Source organism: Pongo abelii, chromosome 9 (genome assembly GCF_028885655.2).
Source record: "Pongo abelii isolate AG06213 chromosome 9, NHGRI_mPonAbe1-v2.0_pri, whole genome shotgun sequence".
NCBI classification, from domain to species: Eukaryota; Metazoa; Chordata; class Mammalia; order Primates; family Hominidae; genus Pongo; species Pongo abelii.
Window position 1 is genome coordinate 38979258 of NC_071994.2, and position 21951 is coordinate 39001208.

General features: G+C 35.8%; 1 protein-coding gene across 1 annotated transcript in view; it reads right to left on the reverse strand.

The window, feature by feature from the left end:
* The window catches only part of METTL15 (methyltransferase 15, mitochondrial 12S rRNA N4-cytidine), a gene marked incomplete at its 5' end in the record, with an annotated part of 233965 nt that overhangs the window by 15434 nt on the left and 196580 nt on the right, over positions 1 to 21951 (reverse strand). Inside the window, 1 exon segment of the mRNA NM_001133215.1 lies at positions 20628 to 20806. Within this exon segment, the coding sequence (NP_001126687.1) occupies positions 20628 to 20806 (179 nt within the window).

The following is a 21951-nucleotide window of genomic DNA, read 5'->3' on the forward strand; positions in this document are numbered from 1 at the left end:
ATTTGAAGTCCCAGACAGAAATTGCAATTTTTAGTTCTGGGATACCCTTATGCTACCTACACTTTTTAAAATTTAATACATTCACGTGTTTAAATGTATTGAGATTTTTAAGCTTGTGAATGAAATTAGCAGCGTGCTGTGGCTGTCAACGTGATGCACTGCAATTCCCCCTGAGTGGTAGGGTTTAAATATTAATTCAGCTCTTGCACCTGTTTGCCAGCATTCGGCTGTTGAATTTCCATCACATTTAATAAGTCTCGGTGACGCAACTCATGTCCTTTTGCCTGGGCTCCTTTAATATAGTGTTAAATTCTCACCCATCTGAAATTCAAGTAATATTACAAATTTCAAACTGTTAATTAAAATCTGTGAACTTGAATGGTTCTGGATAAAATTGGCTTTACTCAGTGAGGTTCTTTTTAAACTTCTTCAGAGTCTCATCTAATCCCCAACTCCTACCAGGTTAAGTCTGATGACAACACGATCTCACCATGGGTGGTTGAGATTTACAAATCCTCATACAATAGGGAAAAAAATAAAGTTGTAAGTTTGAACAAAACGGTAATGAGGAACAGTAACTGCTGAAATGAAATAAGAAACATGGCCCAGAATTAAAGGAAAGAACTGAAATTTTTCAATAAAACTAATTCTATACTACTGTATTAGTCCATTTTCACACTGCTGATAAAGACATACCCGAGTCTGGGCAATTTACAAAAGCAAAAGGTTTAATTGGACTTACAGTTCTACTTGGCTAAGGAAGCTTCACAATCATGGTGGAAGGCAAGAAGGAATAAGTCACGTCTTACATGCATTGCAGCAGGCAAAATGAGAGCTTGTGCAGGGCAACTCTTGTTTTATAAAACCATCAGATCTCATGAGATCCATTCACTATCAGGAGAACAAACGGGAAAGACCCAACCCCATAATTCAGTCATCTCCCACCAGGTCCTTCCCACAACATATCGAATTATGTGAGTTATTAAATAAGATTTGGGTGGGGACACAGAGCCAAACCATGTCATTCCACCCTGGCCCCTCCCAAATATCATATCTTCACATTTCAAAACCAATCATGCCTTCCCAACAGTCCCCCAAACTCTTAACTTATTTCAGCAGTAACTCAAAAGTCCACAGTCCAACGTCTCATCTGAGACAAGGAAAGTAAGTCCCTTCTGTTTATGAGACTGTAAAATCAAAAGCAAGTTAGTTACTTCCTAGTTGTAATGGGAGTATAGGCAATGGGTAAATACAGCAATTCCAAATGGAAGAAATTGGCCAAAACAAATGGGCTACAGGCCCCATGAAAATCTGAAATCCAGTAGGGCAGTCAAATGTTAAAGCTCCAAAATGATCTCCTTTGAATCCACGTCTCACATCCAGGTCACGCTGATGCAAGAGGAGGGTTCCCATGGACTTCAGCAGCTCCACTCCTGTGGCTTTGCAGGGTATAGCCTTGCTCCTGGCTGCTTTCACAGGCTACTGCTGAGCATCTGTGGCTTTTCCAGGTGCATGATGCAAGCTGTCGGGTGGATCTACCATTCTGTGGTCTGGAGGATGGTGGCCCTCTTCTCAAAGCTCAACTAAGTGGTGCCTCAGTGGGAACTCTGTGTGGGGGCCCCACATTTCTCTGCCACACTGCTCTAGCAGAGGTTCTCCATGAGGGCCCAAGCCCTGCAGCAAACGTCTGCCTGGGCATCCAGGTGTTTCCATACATCTTCTGAAATCTAGGCAGAGGTTCCCAAACCCCAATTCTTGACTTCTGTGCACCCACAGGCTCAACACCACATAGAAGCTGCCAAAGCTTGGGACTTCCACCCTCTAAAGCAACAGCCTGAGCTGTAACTTGGCCCCTTTCAGCCACGGCTGGAGTGGCTGGAACGCAGGGTACGAAGTCCCTAGGCTGCACAGAGCAGGGGGACCTTGGGCCTGGCCCATGAATCCATCTTTTCCTCCTAGGCTTCTGGGACAGTGATGGAAGACGCTGCTGTGAAGATCTCTGACATGCCCTGGAGACATTTTCCCCATTGTCTTGGGGATTGGCTTCTTCTTACTTATGTAAATTTCTGCAGTCAGCTTGGATTTCTCCTCAGAAAATGGGGTTTTCTTTTCTATGGCATTGTCAGGCCGCAAATTTTCCAAACTTTTATGTTCTGCTTCTCTTATAAAACTGAATGCCTTTAACAGCACCCAAGCCACCTCTTGAATGCTTTGCTGCTTAGAAATTTCTTCCCCCAGGTACCCTAAATCATCTCTCTCAAGTTTGAAGTTCCACAAATCTCTAGGACAGGGGCAAAATGCTGCCAGTCTCTTTGCTAAAGCATAACAGAGTCACCTTTGCTCCAGTTCCCAACAAGTTCCTCATTTCCAACTGAGACCACATTGGCCTGGACTTTATTGTCCACATCGCAATCAGCATTTTGGGCAAAGCCATTCAACAAGGCTCTAGGAAGTTCCAAACTTTCCCACATTTTCTTGTCTTCTTCTGAGCTCTCCAAACTGTTCCAACCTCTGCCTGTTACCTAGTTCCAAAGTTGCTTCCACATTTTTGGGTATCTTTTCAGCAATGCCCCAATCCCAGTACCAATTTATTGTATTAGTCCATTTTCATGCTGCTGATAAAGGCATACCTGAGACTGGGCCAATTACAGAACAAAGAGGTTTAATTGGACTTACAGTTCCACATGGCTGCGGAAGCCTCACAATCATGGTAGAAGGCAATGAGGAGCAAGTCACATTTTACATGGATTGCAGCAGGCAAAATGAGAGCTTGTGCAGGGCAACTCCTGTTTTTTAAAACCATCAGATCTTGTGAGACCCATTCACTATCAGGAGAACAGCATGGAAAAGACCTGCCCCCATAATTCAATCATCTCCCACTGGGTTCCCTCCCACAATACATGGGAATTATGGGAGCTACAAGATGAGATTTGAGTGGGGACACACAGCCAAACCATATCAACTACCTATGTCTTAATTTGCTCAGCATAGATGGGATACCTGAAATTGAATCATGATTCCCATTACCTATATAGGTGGTCACCATTATATTTAATTACTGGATATTTAACGAGTGATTGAGGCCTATTTGCCACATACAGAAGTCTAAGCAGGAGGTTCTAGCATATTTGAGACTCATTACAAAATACTTTATTTGAACCCTTTATGAATATTCTACAGGGCATGCATTATTGATCCCAGAGTTGGGCCACATGCACTTCCCAGAGTTGGAAGATGGTAACACACAGATGATTAATAGTGCTGCCTTTTTCTTGAGGTCAGCACATACTCATAATCAATCCTTGCACTCGAAGATAAAGTTGCGTGCCTTCCTGTAGCATACTTACCTGCAATAGAACACTTCTCAATTGTATTACAAATGTTCTTCAAAAAATATTTATCTCGCCTACTGACATATAAGCTTCCAGAAGGTAGAGGTCATGTGTTTTCATCATTTTTCTCGTAACAGGCTTGTTGAAAGGCCAATAGACTATCTGACTGAATTAAAGATTACATATAAAATTCTCTGACATCCAATAGCAAATGGATTTTAATTAAATCATAAATTATAGATATCTTTTTTCACTCATATCCAAATTCAATACTGAACTTCCTCCTCCAACTTTTATTTTCCTACCTGCTCTATAACCACTAAATTGCTCTAGAAATAGTGCCCAGTAAAGGCTTTTGGTTTCTAGAAGGACATGTATACATTTTGAAAAGCATGTTTCAAGGGCTAAAGGCATATATGTGCTATTAATGTCACTTTGGGACTTTAGCTTAGAAAATATGCACCTTCCAAAAAAATCCCTTAAATATGCCCAAATTATTTATTATATGGCTTTTAATAATAGCTCCCACTTGGAGGCCAACTATCTAATGATAAGTAAGTTAATAAATTATGGTATCTCTACTGATATCTAGTATATTGGCATAAAATTTAAGTAATATAATAAAATAGTAAGTAAAAAAATCCAAAACTATATACATCCAATCATTCCAACACAAAAAATGTGAGAATAAATAAAGATATAAAAGTAACATGTGATAGCATATTTATGTTATGGTTGTACAATGGTATTACAGGTTTTTAAGTTTTTTTTTTTAATTTCCTAACAATTTTCCATGACATATAAACAAAGATACTTTTATAATACAAAAATAAAAATCTTGTACTTTATAATCTTGAATTTTAATTACTGAATCATAAATTCATTAATCATTGATTATTAATAATGAATTCATATTTATGAATTCATGATCTTTATGATTATGAATTCATGATCTCAATGATCATGAGTTTTAATTATTTTTGCATGTGTTTGTGATGTAGATTTTATCAACAATTAGACAAGGTAAATTCTTATATTGTTTTTCTTTTGTCAAGTACCTATCATGTGCCCAGAACTAGCATAGGTAGTTTTAAAAGGTAATTTCTAATCATTATAATAATCTTATAAATTAGAAACCATTAACCTATTTTAGAGAGGCTTAGAATAGTCATGTCATTTGTTCAAGTTCACAAAGCTAGTAAATGGTAGAGATGGAATCTGAACCTAGGTTTTTGCATAACTCCAAAACTAACTTATTTTTCTATTACTCAGTGATACAATAGAAAACAGAGACATGAACTCTGACTAATAATACGAGAGTGAAGGGGCTTAAAAAAAAAGAAAAAAAAAAGTCCTGTGGTTGGAATGTGTTCCCCAAAGTTCATGTGTTGAAACTTAATGCCCAATGTAACAGTATTGAGAGACGAAACATTTAAGAGATGATCAGGTCATAAGACTCTGTTCTCATGAATGCTACTATCTCAGGAGTGGGTTAGTTTTTGAGGAAATGAACTCCTGAGAAGAGGATGAGTTTGGCCCCCTTTCCTGCATGCATGCTCTTTTGACCTTCTGCCTTTCTGCCATGAGATGACATAGCAAGAAGGCACTCACTAGATGCTGCTCTTTGATTTTGGACTTCCCAGCCTCCAGAACCATGAACCAAATATATTTCTGTTGATTATAAATTACCAGTGTCAGGTATACTGTTATAATAGCACAAAATTGATTAATGCAACAAGAATAAAAGAACAAAGCAATAAAACAAAACAGCATATTGGCTTGGTAGTTTGATGGAAAAGTCCATTTTTCATCAAAGGAGTATAGAGATGAAGTCAACAACTTTTAGGTCCTACCTGGTAGATTATCATTCACAGCTACAACTTCTGAGATAGACACCTGAAGCCCAAAGGGCTCTAGACTAATGTTTTCCAGGAGACTACGCATAACTGTCAACATTTTTTCTTCTTTTTAGGAAGCAAATGTAGTAGCTTCAATATCATTGTTATATATATGCTGTCTCTAAAACAGTTTAATGAATAACAATAATTGGGCAACAGAAATCTCCATTCAACAATCATAACTTAAATTATAATTAATAATAAACCACATTATCTTGTCAAATTCCAAGCTTACAGCTTATTGTGTGAGGTCTAACATGTCACCTGACTAATGAGCTGCTGGTGTACCTCAAATGAGTTGGCCGCCCATCCTAAGAGTTCTTCAATGTGATGAAGAAAAGGGTGGGAACGATAAAGTAGCAGCTGGGAATAACAACTTCAACAAAAAAAAGGAATGCTTTCCTCTGTCTCAGCTTTCTTACATTGCTTCTTAAGCTTTAGGTTCCCAGTCCCTTGACCGCCACTGATATCTCTACCTGCTGACATCTTAACCATCCCTTCAAAGAGCAATGTAACTGCTACTGGTATAGGAAATCTCTTTTCTGATGAATCCATTAATGAAATTTGTATAGCACTGTCCAACTCACTCAATTACCCACTAACTCACTCATAATTATGTGTTCATTCAACAAAGGTTAAAAATAAATAGATATCTCTAGACATCTAAAATATGTTATCTGATTTAGTTATCCAAGAATCATTTGAGGTAGCTATTACTACCCATATCTTGCAGATGAAGAAATAGATTCAGAGAAGATAAATTTACAAAGCTAGTAAATTACAGAGTCACCTCAAATCTATGTGACTCAACCATTCTTGCTTTTTTAGGGTGGTCTATTGATTCCTTTAACACATGTTCTAACAGATGTAAAATATTCAAGTAAATTACATATGGTTGCTCTATCCTTGAAGAGCTCACACAGTTCATAAGGTAGACAAAGTATAATGAAGCAAATGCTAGTTAGGCATATGAACACATAATGAAAAAGTAAGCAACTTCAGGCGGATGGCAAAGAGGAAAAGTTCAGGGCAGGATCTAAAGTAATAATATATGAACTGAATCTTGAAAGTGAGTATGAATTTTTCATTTACCCTGTACTATTTGTTCATGACATTTCCACAATTGATAATTATACATTTATTTGAATGATGTGAATATTTATTGCCTGTTTCTCTCACTGAGAAAGAGAAAGGATTAAATAACTTTCCAAAGTCACATAACCATTAAGTAGCAAAACAAAGATTTAATTGCTGCTCTTTCTGAGTGTACAAAGCCTGCCATGCCACACTGCCAAGAGAAGATAAAAGACGAACAAACTGCTATGCTAGTTTAAATCAAAGACCATGCCCAACTTGGGAAATAATGGATGGAATCTCTCTTCCTCTCTCTCACACACAAACACACACACCACCAACACCACCACCACCACCAGCAGCAGCAGCAGCAGCATTTAAGCTAGGTCTTAAAGATGAAAATGTTTCAACTTGTGGAGACGGAAAGAGATTTTTTTAGAGGTGGAAGATATATCACAATCAAAGATACATGAAATACAATGTAAGACATGTTTAGGGGAAACAGACAGAACAGTTAAGCCAGAATGTAGAATAATATCAGATAATATGAAAAAAGAATAGCTCAGACTTGAAAATAGGCCTTCAAAAAGCAAGCTCAGGAGTCTGGATCAAACGTATCCGTAACTGGAGTCACTGGAAGTTTTGAGCAAGTAAATGATGTGATTAGTAAAGCTGTGATATCTTAGGGAATTGGTTGGATATTAAGGAATGGAATAAAGCCCACTCAAATTAAGATTCTAAACAATTATTAAAAGGAGGTATAGGAATCACAGAAAGCCAACTGCAGGAAATATTACTAGGCCTTTAGGGAACTGAGAAGCAATCAGACAAGCATTCTTTGCATGCCTGTGTTTGGTTATATATTCATGGGTGCATGCGTGTGTGTGTGTGTGTGTGTGTGTGTGTGTGTGTGTGTGTGTGTGTGTGTGTGTGTGTGTGTGTGTGTGTACCTTTGAATATTTCCTCCATTTTCTAGACATTCATTCTTTCCTCAAACTAATTGCCTTCATTCTGCTCTTGGTTCCCAGTTTTCCTAACTCTGACTTTCCCCTTGCTTTGGATTGGCAATGAGGCAATTCTGTCCCCAAATCTATATTTCCAGTACCATCTACTTATAGTTTCTAAGTTTCCTGGCTCACATTTTGAGAGAAGTATCTAATTTACATGACTCTCCAATTAATTGCTTCTGGAGTAAACTGGTATAAACATAGGTGCCTAGGTTTCTTTACCAGGTATCAGTAGTTGATGGGGGGATCTATGAAATTCAATGGGAAGAAGATATGGGTTGGGTGGAAACTCCAAAATATGTGTAATGCAGATGGATCTGAGTGGAAAAAGTAGACGTGGGTAGGCCTCTAAGAAGTCTATTGTAATAGTCTAAATAACAGATAAACAACGGTATTGGTGGATATTTACAAGAGATGACTGAATTAAGAGCCACCATCAGGACAGAATTGAAGTGATCAAATGAAAAATTGTGTGTGGGGAGCACAGAAAAAAATGACTCAGGGATATCTCTGAGGTTTCCATCCCAGAGACTACGAAAATGCTGTTGTAGCATCATAAAACACAGGAGATTGAATGGTCTAATAATACACTTACCCCTTACAAGAAAGAAAATAAACGAGAACCAGAGAGAAAAAGTTATTTGTCTTGAGTAACAGTCAATTATTGGCAAAAGAGGAATCAGACTTAGGGCAACTGGACTTGGCTAGAGGATGGTGATAAAAATCTGGACCATGGGTTGTGGGGTGTGCTCCAAGATCCCCAAAGCAATGGAAAAGAATACTACTCAATGGTAATAATTAAAAATGCAAAGTGAAAGGTACCCATGTTAGTAAAGATGAAAGGTAATAGGATTAGGCACTAAATAGTAAGAGATGAAGTAGAAGTTGGTCAGGACTAGAGTTAGTCACGGTTGGGCAGGTATAGAACAAGAGAAAAAACAAGTTAGCTGGAAACCAAGAACAGTTTAAAGAGGAGGTTTGTCAGTCAACAGTGGTGGGATGTCAAAAGTGAGATTTGTGACGAGTCAAAAGCGAGATTTGTGTGATGAGCCAGGTAGTTGGCAGCAATCAAATGGAAGCCAGATACTACTGTAAGGACAACAACGCCAGGAAGAGAAGACGATTTTGGTGGAGAAGATAATGAAAATTTCAACATTATACATTTTGAGATTAAAGTATTATTGACATGAAATTTCGGCAGACATACAGAGCAGGCCACTACAAATGAGGGAGTACAGCTTGGAAATGTAAGTCTCAGCCAGAGCCATCTATCTAGGTATCTATCGATCTACCTATGATTAATCTATCTATTGGCTGATTGATAGAATGGCTATCCATCTTGCCATCCATGCCTATCTATCTATCTATCTATCTATCTATCTATCTATCTACCTACCTACCTACCTATCTAATCTTTCTTTCTATCTGATGAACCTGCTAAGGGAGACACTTTAGTGATGAAGAAGTTTCAATGCAGCTTCACATGTGTTAAACAGTGGGGAAAGAGAGTGGTTTCTTGCCCCTGGAGATTTAGGGAAACTAAATGTTATCATGCTTTGGTGATGTACCATAATAACTGTCATTAAAAAAGCCCTGTCAACAAAAGATTACTAAAAAAGACAAATTATAGGATTCATCCGGCTCATATAAGATAACTGAATGATTTTAAAGGAGAATAAGAAATTTATGATCAGTTATAGCTAATTTCAAGAACTATCTGTTCTTTGAAGCACTACATAAACAATTACAACCCTGGGGAGGAGTCTATTCTATGAGTGGAACTGTGTCAACTAAAAAAATTAACAAATGGGTTACACAGCAGATTAGATATATCTCAAGAGTGAATCAGTAAAGTATCTTACCTAGATTATAACACAGAGATAGGAAGACGTGTGAAATACAAGAAACCAAGTGTTGCAAAGGAGTAGAGAGAATGGGAGGAAAAAAATATGGCTAGAAATAAAGTCTGACATTTTCAGGAATATAGAAATATTAAAGAAGCTCATTCTGTTTCATGAAGGACAAATAAAAACAAAGTCACAACCAAGCACATCACAATTAAATATGAATGACAGGAAAATCTTAAAGGTAACCAGAGAAACAGAAAGAATGACTATAAAATAAAGACAAGCAGACTTTTCATTAGCCATAATAGATGTCAAAAGATAATGAAATGATATCTGCAAAGTACTAAGTGAAAATAATTATAAACCTATCAATTCTATACCCAACTAAGCATCACTCGAAAGCGAGAACAAAATAAAAATACAGTTAGACAAATGTAGCAACATATTCTCATAATTTGTCTGTGTCTTTATCTTCACTGAAGATATCTTAAAATATGTACTTGGGTAGGAGGAAAATTAATCCCAGAAATTAATGGGATTCATGAAAATATATTATAAGAAATCAGTAAACATATATATGTAGCCAAATAAATACTATGACGTCTGCTATGTAACTAGGAAAGATCATTTTTTGTTAATTCTTAGAAAGTAAAACCTTTGTCTTCATCTTCATCAGTGCCCAGCACAAAGTAGACTTAGAATAAATACCTGATGGTTAAGTCAATACATAATATGTGTATGAAATAGGTGTTTCTAGGTCAAATTCACTACTTTGCTAATGAGAAAACTGAAATTACAGAAGACTGACCCTGTATTTTATGGCATATTTAGCCTGATTTACCATTTAAGAGAACTGGAAAGATACTACAAGTGCAAAGACAATTATTACATTTTCTCTTATTTTTGTAGGTCTGAGTCTACCTAATAATAAGTACCTATATGCTGAAGAAACTAGTTGATTAAAAGGCCTTCTTTACTAGTTGTCCCCAGTCAAGCTCATTGTATAAACATCAAAACTATGAACAAAATGGCCATTCATTTATTCATTAAAGAAATATTGATTGAGCATCTATTTTAAGACAAATAATATACCAAGTTTTGATGATGCACCAATGAAGAAGACACATCTGATCCCCTCTTATAGTCTTGTAGTCCAATTGATAAGAAAGTCATTAAATAAATAATTATGTATTAGGAGAGGTAAGAAGTCAGCAAACATTTCTTGTTTACTGTGTGTTATATGCTATCACACACAAAAAAAATGTAAAGAGAAGTGATCTATTCTATAGTTTATAATACAGTAGAAGTGATTCTAAGTGATTAGAAATATTTGAGGCAATAAACAGTCATCTGAAGATTACAGTGATACAATAAATTGTTTGGGAAATGATGAAACTGTTAATATTTCTGACAAAACTGAAGAGTTATAAGAAATATAAAATATATTAAAAGTTAACAAATTCCTATTTTAAAAATTCTAAGAAACACATTTCCTAGATAGTCCATAATTTTTCAAATTCAGCCACAAAGCAAAAGATACAATATATAATAATTTGGAGGTATTACTCTTCATTTTTAGTAACAAAGCTTAAACATCAAAACTACTCTTTCTTCCATTATTCCCCTCTCAGTCCCAAAAATATAATCTTTGATCTTTGTCAATCCATTAAAATCAGGAATTCTCTCTCTTTGACATTCTTTAAAATAACTTGAACATTTTAAACTTTAAAAATGAAAGCATATGCTTGTCTTCAAAGAACATTCTGAAACATACAAATATAATAGCTGATGTGTGACACTACTACTTTAAGGAGTGGAGCTGCATACTGTTGATTCTCTCAATATTTTTGGATGAAGTAAAGAGAACATGTTATTGTATCTGCCACCTAGACAAGATCTGAATCCATGTAAATATCAAAAACAAGACAGTACAAATAATATGTAAGACTGCCTGATCTAAATTCTGAAATGGATCGCTCAGATAAATATCTGCCACCAAATTCTTAAAGCTTCTGAATAACTAGTTATAGGAACAAATAATCTTTCTTCATTTTTAGCAAATAAAAAGGAGGAAAAGATGGCCTGGCTAGTCATATATATCTTCACAAAATTAATATCAATGTGAAAACTGCGAATGTGTCAAACACACAATGCCAGCAGGTCACTCTAATTTTCACTTGCAGAAGTACTAAAAGTATAAAATAACAAGAAATGGAGCAATGAGGTAACAGGATGCATTTTCTTTTCTCTTTTTCCCTAGAAGCAGTCTAAAATTCATCCAGAATCAGGAAGATCTAGAGTACGTGGTTACACTAAATTACTGTCCCAAAAATCTGACCCAGCTCAAGGTCACATTTAGGAAAGGCGATTCTAAGATAATGAGGAATTCCAGGAATTTGGAATTATATTAGGTCCTAGAATCAGACTCTGAATTGCCTGTCTTCTACTCTCCTCAGCCCCCTGAAATCCCACCTATTTCTTCATTTATTTGTTCATTCATCTTTTCATGTCTGCAATTCATGAATTTCTATTAGTTGCCAGGAACTCTTCCATAAATAGGCATCACTTCTGCCCCTAAAAGGCCTAACTCAAAGGTCTCCTTGTCTATAACTTCTACTTGACCCCTCTCCTCATTAAGTCTAACCTCTCACTATACCAAAATAAATTTCTCTTTTTTCTGGGTTCCCATACCTTTTTGTTCATGACTCCATTATTTATAGTATTTATCACAAGATACAAAGTGCTGGGAGTATGTGACATCCTTGAAGACTGAGCTGTCAGCATTCTCCAGCAACACTGCTGTACCTTAATCATAAGAAAGGGATCTAGAACAGTACTATAATCAAGAGTGCAGAGTGTAAAATGAGATTACTAGCTTCTAATCCCAGCTCTAGTTGACAAGAGGAAAGTAACCTAATCTTTTTATACTTCAGTTACCTCATCCGTAACATGGGGATAAAACCAGTACCAGCCTCATGGGTTGCTGTGAAGATTAAGTGAGTTAATACAAGAAAATGATTTCACATAATACCTAGTATTTGCTCAGTAAGTGTTAGCTAGCATTATTATTTATCATTATTATTATCATTAAATTAGGGTTGGGCTAATTAGTCAGTTGGGACTGGAACATTCCCTGCTCCCCATCTGGTGCTACAAACTGAGAACAGCTAGACTTTTTTAGGAAAAGTTATTCAGGTTTTCTTTCTTTTTTTCCACATTCCATTCCCTTCTGAGTTGGAGCTCATGTACAGAATGTCTTTTGAAAGGATTACTTATTAAAATAAGAAATAAAACATAAAGTTTACTTAAAAAATGTCATTTGCTAATTTAGTTGGCATGTCACTATACATACAGTGTGTAACAGACTGAATTCGACAAATTTGAATGACAGAAGAGTAAGTGTAATTTTCATAGCAGTGGCAATGACAACTATGATACATTGGTGAGCCATCCAAATTCAACTGTAGGTTTGACCATACCATTTTCCATCGGAGTGAAAACTGAACACTCTAACACTTTTCCTTCCATTTCTTAATCACAGCAATGTTAGTATAAAGAGTACTTTTTGAGAAAAATGAAGGAAGCAACATGTAAGTTATTAAACAATAAAAGGATGTCAAATTATCTTGATCAGGAATAAGTTTATGTTCCAACTAAAAGATAATGACTCTTTCTTAATAAATTTTATTATTTTATTTTATTATTTTTGAGACAGAGTTTTTACTCTGTCACCCAGGCTGGAGTGCAGTGGCACAATCTCAGCTCACTGTAATCTCCATCTCCCGGATTCAAGTGATTCTCATGCCTCAGCCTCCTGAGTAGCTGGGACTGCAGGCATGCGCCACCACACCTGGCTAATTTTTGTATTTTTAGTAGAGTCAGGGTTTCACCATGTTGAGCAGGCCAGTTTCGAACTCCTGGACTCAAGATCAGCTTGCTTTGGCCTCCCAAAGTGCTTGGAGTATAGAGTGAGCCACTGCGCCCGGCATAAATTTTATCTTATCATTATCTTTTATTTTGAAGGTTCTCTATGGATTAACAAAATGATGCTGAAAAAAGATGATGGTTTCAGATACAGGCTGAGGCAGGAACCATTGATGCCACTGTGGAAAGATATACCTTAACATGTCCCACTGCAGAAAAAGATAATTATTATTCTCCTTCCTACAAGTCACATAACTCCTAAGGGAAGACCATCTTGGAATGAAGTGATCAATCTATCACAAATCACACAGTTTGGTTATGGACAGGAAAACAGAATTGGAAATGGAAGTTCACACTCAGAATTCCAACTACCGCATTCCTTTACTGTCTGAATTACCTTAGCTCTGAATACAGAGGAGAAAAAAAAATGCTTACAAGAATATTTGCACTTTAAATTTCACAGATAATAAATGTCATTTATTAGTCATAGTAAGATTTGTTATTCCTATTTTCCAGATGAGGAAATGAGGGTCAGAGAAGATAAGTGAACTTACTCAAGTTCACAGAACAAATAAGTGGCACAACCAGAAACAAAACTTGAGAACTTTTGATTCCATGTCCTGGAGAGTCTCACCTATTCCTCAAGCTGCTTTAATTTATACTGAAGACTTTGATGCTCAGGTTGTCTCCCTCTTCAACGTGAAGGAAAAAGTACAGTTTATCCTCAGTAATACCTAAGAACTTATATATTTTTTTCTCTTGAATTTTCATTTTTACTTTGGCTGGGAATGTACGTATCCTTTTATTCATTTATTTGTTCAACAAGCATTCATTAATCTCTGGCTATGTACCCAGTTCATGAGTCAGAATAAAGGTTACACAAAAGTTTCAGGAAAGGAATAAATCTATACATTTAATCAACATGAATCACAAATATCTAAGAAGTTTCTCCCCCTCCTTTCTCTCATTCAAATAATTATAAGCCTTCTGTCACCTTTTGACTGTTTAGAGATCAATTATCTATTTCATCAATTATTTTATTTTTATTTAATCTAAATCTCAATGATCTGAAAAGTGACTGGTATACTTCTTTGATTTTTAACATGAGCTCTAAGACTACAAGTGAATTTCAACATTGGTTTAAGCAAAACATAATTGGCATGGTTATGTTTACTAAAGAAAAATAATGATTATTATCATAACTATTATTTGCCTCCATTTTAAGATGAGAAAGATGAGGTCTAGAATTATTCAAGTTTACACAAACAGCAAGTTGAAGAACCAGGACTTGAACAAAGATGTTTTCATTAAACTAGTTAGCATTTAACTGGTAATTTCCTTGATGTAACCGGAGAATGAAAAGAGTGCTAGAATGCGAAAAAGCTCAAATATAAAATACGGGCAGCCAGCCTCTTGAGGAAAACACCCAGATTTCTTTATTCAAAGGGATGTCTAGAACCTATCTCATTTTTAAGACTATGCAAAACATCAATACATCAAATACATCAATTCTGCAAAATCCAGACCACGGCCATTTTTTCAAAATTAAGTGCATAAATTTTCTTTTCTTCTGAAGAGCTTGAGAATTTTTATATGTGTCATTCATCATTATGAAGGATTTTTAATTAATAAAAATATTCTATCAAAGCATTATTATTCTTCACAGCATTCTTAAAGAATAAGATGGGAATTAATATCATTTCAACTTACAAAGATGAATAAAGTACTAGAGGGCAATGTAGTTTTCCTAACTTACCTGCATATGTTAGTGTTAATGTTGTGGGGGACGTATTAGTCATTTTCATGCTGCTGATAAAGACATACCCAAGACTGACCAATTTACAAAAGAAAGAGGTTTAATTGGACTTACAGTTCCAAATGGCTGGGGAGGCCTCACCATCATGGCAGAAGGCAAGAAGGAGCAAGTCATCTCTTATGTGGATGGCAGCAGGCAAAGAGAGCTTGTGTTAGGGTCTCAGGTCTCATGAGACCCATTCATTATCATGAGAACAGCACGAGAAAGACCTGTTCCCATGATTCAATCATCTCCCAGTGGGCCCCTCCCACAACACATGGGAATTATGCGAGCTACAAGATGAGGTTTGGATGAAGACACCGAGCCAAACCATATAAGAGGACATTTGCTTTTTATGACCTACAAGACTGAACATCAATTTTTAAAATTAATGTTGAAGTTATTTTACTGAATCCAAACATTCTAAAAGCAGAGCTTTTCTGATTGAATGTGCATTTTGTTAACTGTATAAATTAACATTGAAAAAGTACTGCCAGGAGCAGTTGCTTACACCTGTAATCTCAGCTACCCAGGAAGCTGAGCCAGGAGGTTGGGGATCGCTTGAAGCCAAGAGTTCGAGACAAGCACGGGCAACATAGTGAGACCCTATTTCTAAAAATAAAAATTAAAAAAATTAGCCTGCTGTGATGTTGGGCACCTGCAGTCCCAGCTACTCAGGAGGCTGAGTCAGGAGGACAGCTTGAGCCTCACAGCTCACTGCAGCCTTCAACTATGATTGCACCACTGCACTCCAGCCTGGGTGACAGAAGGAGAACCTGTAACTTATAAAAAGTTTTTTAATAAAAAAATCTAAAAAATGTATTTACTAAATACCTTTCAGGTGTCAAACATTAGGCTAAACGCGAGGACACAGTGATTAGTACAAAAGTCACAGCAGGGCTTATAATCTTGGTGTTTATAGTCTAGAACAATACTGTCCAATAAAGATGTAATGTGAAACATGTTATTTAACATTTTTCTATAGCCACATTTAAAAAGCAAAATATTAATTTTAATACCATATTTGACTTAATATATCTAAAATAGTACCATTTCAACATGTAATGAAGATAAAATTATTTTTGTAATATTATAATTTTTTTCAAACTAAGTCTTCAAAATCTGGTGCATATTTTAGATTCATGGCACCCCTTAATGCGGAGTAACTACATTTCAAGTGCTTTATAGCCACATGTGGCTGTTGGCAATGGTGTTGCACAATATAAAGCTAAGGGAATATTTAAATAGTAAGCAAGCAATAAGATATAGCATAATAAGTGCCAGACAAGGGAATGCAGTGCAATGGCAGCACATAGGAAACCATCTCAAATAATGTGAGTAAAGTTGGAAAGAACTTTGTGAGGAAGTGGCATTTCAACTGAGCTCTAAAGGATGAGCTGAAATTAGCCAGAGAAAAGGGTAGGGGTAGGGCAGGGAGATGAGAGAACAGGAAGGTCAATATTCCAGGCAGAAGGACATCCAAGGCCTACAGGTGAATGACTATGGTGTGCTGGAAAGACTATAAGAACTTCAATATGGCTGGAACAAATACTATTATGTGGAAAGGGGAAGATGAAAAGACAGGTAGGAGCCAGTTCATGGAGGAAGTTGCAAACCATGTAAACGAGTTTTGCTTTTGTTCTAAGAAATCTATCCTTTCTAAAGTCTCTACGCCTGTATTATATTTATGGAACTGGCAACTTCAGGCTGAAATGTGCTTGTCTTCACCGAAATACAATGGGGAGTAAGAGAGATGAAGATGAAGAGGCTAAAGCTAGATGACCATTTATTAGAGGTGATGAAGAATCTAGTTCTAGATTAGATGAGTCCCTTAGGCCATTTTCATCTCTTAGATTTTACAACTCCAACTCTTTAGCTAGAACATTAGAATAAACATTATGTTTAATAAAATGTGGACTTGTTATTTATGAATCATTTTTGGAGGGAATACTGTATATTAAGATCCATGGCCGGTAGTTCTGAATAGCATATGTATGAACATGTGTGGTAGTAAGAACAGTGAAATCCTACAGGTTGTTTTTGGAATTCTCTTGTAAGTTGCTTATAAATTACTCCTTTGATAATTTGCAAAGTAATTCACAATGCTTGTAAGTGCTCTGTTCCAACTTGGAGCCTTGAACCTGTCTTTTGGAATTTCCATGATATGGAAGAGTACTGAAACTGTAGTTATTTATACTAGCAAAAGGCACCAAACTTTAGATTTTACAATTAACAGCTTAATCATATGACTTACAGGATCCCACTGAGTGTGTAATTCCAAGTGTGTTGTTCTTCCTTGTCCTACTGAATTATTAGTTTGTGGAAAGCAAAGAAAGTGATTTATATTTCCATCAATATGGATTTTAATGTGTCAGGAACTGTGCTGCATATTTCCTAGAGTGCTTGATAGTTTTGAACATATTTAGTATGAATTTATCAGAATCAGAAATCACATTTAAATATAGTCATTGCATATTATAGCTTGCTAAAATACATGTTTGTTAAACAAAGATATTGCTTAGGAATTGTACTGGGTTTATAGAGTCCCCCACAATTCATGTCTACGCAGCACAATTCATGTCTACCCAGAACCTATAAATGTGATCTGACATAGAAATAAGGTCTTTGCAGATATAATCAAGTTAAGATTAGGATATACTGGATTAAGTGTCGGCCCTAAATCCAACATGACTGGTGTCCTTATAAGAAGAGGGAAATCTGGGCACAAAGACAGATGCCCAGGTAGAATGCCAAGTGACTATGGAGGCAGAAACAGTGATATATCGACAAGCCAAGGAACACCAAGGATTGGCAACCGCCAGATGCTAGGAATAGTAAGGAAGGATTCTCCCCTAGCTCCCTTCTAACATCTTGATTTCAGACTTCAAGTCTCCAAAACTGTAAAGGAATAAATTTCTGTTGTTTTAAGGCACAAAGTTTGTAGTACTTAGTAACAGCAGCCCTAAGAAACCCATACAGGAACCTGTGCCCTTCCAATTGTGTCTCATATTTTCTTTATGTAGTACCTCTTGATTTATTGGACTTGACAGATTTAACCCTTTTCTCTGTTAAACAAATTGTGTGAGGGTAGGATTCTATTCTTCGGATTCTCTGGTATTTCTATACAGTTCTAGTCCCATCAAGAGAGCTGTGCACTTACAGCCCAGAATGTTCACTGTTGTTATTACATAATTTAATTACATATTACATAAACTGATGAAATATGAATGCAAAAGGAAAGACAGCTGCTGCAGTTTCCATGAAAACTAAGTTGGAAACTTTGGAAACTCTTGTTAAAGGTGAATCACTTAAAAAAATTCAATCAAATTAGGTATGAATGAGGCAATTATAAAAGACTAAAATGAAATCATGAAAATCTAGAAAAACTTCTCATTCAGATGGCTTTGCAAATGCCTTTAAAGTCTTACTTCATTTTACTAAAACTATAACCAGAACTTATAGGACATATGTCATGGGTGTGGTTTGTTAAGAATGAACTTCGTGGAACTGCAATTAAAATGCAAGTATACAAATATATGTATATTTTTATAGGTTCTATAATTCTCTGCTTTTATCAAATTTTCTATTGACCATACTATCATAACTCTTGACTACAATAAATAGGAAAGAGAATTTTCACTGTAAGTAGAGGTTATTATATGATGTTTTCACTCAGTTCCCTGACTGTATAATCTATTAGTCTATAAACTTTGTAAACACAGAGGTTGTATCTGATTAGCTCCTATTTTACCTTTAGTGTTTAGGATAGTGCCTAGTATAAAGTAGCCTCTCTCAAAATATTTTTTGAATAAATGAGCACAAAATGAAAACACATTTTTGTTTTTCCCTTTCCCAAAAATTCATATTATCATTAATAAAGTTGTATTATTATAGACTGATATTTAAGACATAAAAATGGACTAATTCCAGATAACTCAATGTTTCAATGGCATTTACTAAATTGAGGTTTTATTTACCATATACGAATATTTTCACTTTTACTGTATCATTTCTCATAGCTATAATGTGCTTTTCATAACATAATCTTTCTGAAAGTACTTAAATTGTTCCTATTGTACACATTCACATAATTTCTACTTAATGCCAAAGTGTTATTTCCGCAAGTTTACAAAGTAGGATGCACAGACAGAAAAGGTAGCTTAAAGGCAGATTCCCAATTATGCCTCAAATTCATGAGCTACCGAATTCTAGATTACTATTGCAAGCTATTGACCCTCCCTGAGCCTCAGTTTCCTTAGTAATCAGATGACGTTTTCTGACTAGACAATTTCTAGGATGCTCTCTAGCCCCAACACCTCACTTTCAGCACCAATTTTAGATTTGCTTATAAATAAAAAATACCACTTCTCACTGCTTTTCTTTCCAATATGGGAGACAGAAAATAACACATAGGTAAATAATTACAGAAAGGATACGGTGGAGACATGTTAGTGAGTAAGGAGTGGTTAAAGGAACACCAGACGGGATGACTTTAATGTCGGCATGCTGGTATACACACTTTTTTAGGGGGGAAAATATGAAATATTTTATGTTCATATAACCACAAGAATTCTGCTCTTAAACTTGCCTAAAGAAATCTCAATGGTAAGTTCGAAGGGCCCTGAGATAATGTGCCTTAAAAAATTAAAGGCTAGTCAGCTCTTTATATTTCATTATAATAACTAAGTAGAATAGTCTTATTTAATTATATCATAAAACAATTGCTATGTGATCTCTAAACAGTAATGATCTAAATGAATTTATAATTAAGTTTTACTTCTTAAACTATGGATAATATTAAGAAAGAGACAGCCAATAGCAGGTTCTATTTATAAGTTACACAAAGATTCCTTTTTAAAAACTTCTTAAAATTTACTTAAGTAATTTAATAGGAACCACTGGAAAAAAATCTTAATACATTTGGTAAATGAAAATGATACAGGGTTTCAGATGGTTCAACAAGATGAAAAATTTACCATTGGAATTCTATTAAATAACTGCAAGAGTTATATTTTTGCCTTGGAAAACTTTCATCACGGAACACAGCTGTGAAACAACTTTGGCTTCAAACAGAAAGGCTATAATAAAGCGCCTCCTAGCTAGAGTTAGGTTCAAGAGGTTTATGGTGGTGAATAGCGAAATAGCAGAAAAGATGAAATGTTTCAATAAGCCCCTCAGGCTGATGTAGTTAGCATTCACAAAGTGGAATAACCTATACATCATATACCCTTTGTTAGTTGGTTGTTTAGAATAGATATATGAGTCACTGGATTTTATTTTAGCATTTGGGCAATGCAATTCTCCTTTTGCCCAAAATATTAAAATGCAGAAATGTGAAACTAAGAGAAGTAATGTCAGATCTTATACAGGGTGCTTATCAACCATTGTGATGGATCAAGAAATCCTTTCGCTCATCATTCCATGTTTCACCTTGGTAGGCACAAATGATAAATTATCCTGTGTAAAATAAAAATCTACTATTATACAAATTAGCAAACTACAGTATTTTTTTGAAAAATTGTATTTGGGGGAGAGGTTTTTTGGGGAAGAAGCTTGCAAAAGCAAAAGAAAGCTGACATTAGAGAAGGATAGGCGAGATTCTATCCCGCATTTCAAGTACAAATGAATCCCTCTGGGAGTCTGGGGGATTAATGCACACACACATGTGCATGTGTGCACACACACAGACACATGCACACACGTAAATATAATTTTTTCTCTTAGACACTGTTGAGAATTAATGAGGCTACCTGCAACGATGCTGGCAAGCTGCTGGGTTCTGGTGATGGGGTAGATGCTGCGTGCCTGAACAATCGCTGAAGCGATTTTCTTGGCATGCTTCTCCTCTCCGTATGTTCTTAGGATAGATGCAAGTGCCTGTTGATCTAAAGCATTCACAACATCAGCAGCAGTGGGCATGTCAGGGTACCTACGCACAAGAAGAGCCAATTAGTTCACTGACGTCAGTTTTCATTGACAAGAGGTGAAACTTCAGAGTACTGAGACATAAAGTCAGACATACACACATACTCTAGGAGAACTGAGGTTTTAAAGTCAGAGACTGAAACCTTAAACAAATGAAACAGACTTTCTATTTCAACTACCCATCATTATGGCAAGTGGTGATGGTTTGTAACATTCGTCAAGGTCAAGGCAGCAGGAATTTAAAATATACTAACCTTAAACTTTAAATCACAAATAAATTTTTGTTGTTCCTGTATATTTTTCTCAAACTAAAACAATGAAAAATGGTTATATTTAAGTTGTTCAAAATTTAAATTACTGCTTGAATGTTTTTTGCAGTATAGAAGATACAAGGTTTGCTGATGATATTTAAACAAGTCTAACTCAAGAACTTGACTAAATCTGAGGCTGTAAAATAACTGATTACTTGTGGAGACACAAATTGAACTTAGAAAATCTATAAAAAAAGATACTGCTGATCAGTTTCCCTCACAAAAACTCATACAACCTTAATGGCAATAATGCATATTATTCAAATGTTTAACAATATTTGGTCATTCTTCTGTAACAAAGGTCACCATATGGTAAAACCTGGTAATCAATAAGCAGTATTGAACAAGTCTAGATAGTAATTTTAGGCAGAGGAGGAATGAAAAATACCACCTCTGGTCAAATAGAATAAATTATAGTCAGAAACAGCATTTACTCTGTCAGACCATTCCTGTTTACCTTAGGGAAATGGGCCAAAGAATTCTAAGTGATGAGTTAATTATGACCTTGCATATTAGAAAAATAGCTTTGCTAATGGTGCAGTTACTGCTCTTACAGTTAATATGCTGGATTGATTGTTGGTAACATACTGTGAGGATCTGTAAGTAACAAGGGTATGGTAGCTTTAAGAACTGAGGGTCCAACCAGAGTGGGGCTGCCAAGAAACACCTAAAACTCTCCTTAAAAATATTAAAATATACATTGTTAAGCCTAGTGCCTCCAGGAGAAAATATTTTTGCCGTCTTTGGCTTATCCCCCGATTTGTCATGACTTTCATCTCTCTTGATGTCTCTTTGTCTCTCTTTTTTGTCCAAACCTCGCTTTTCAGATTTTTTTTTT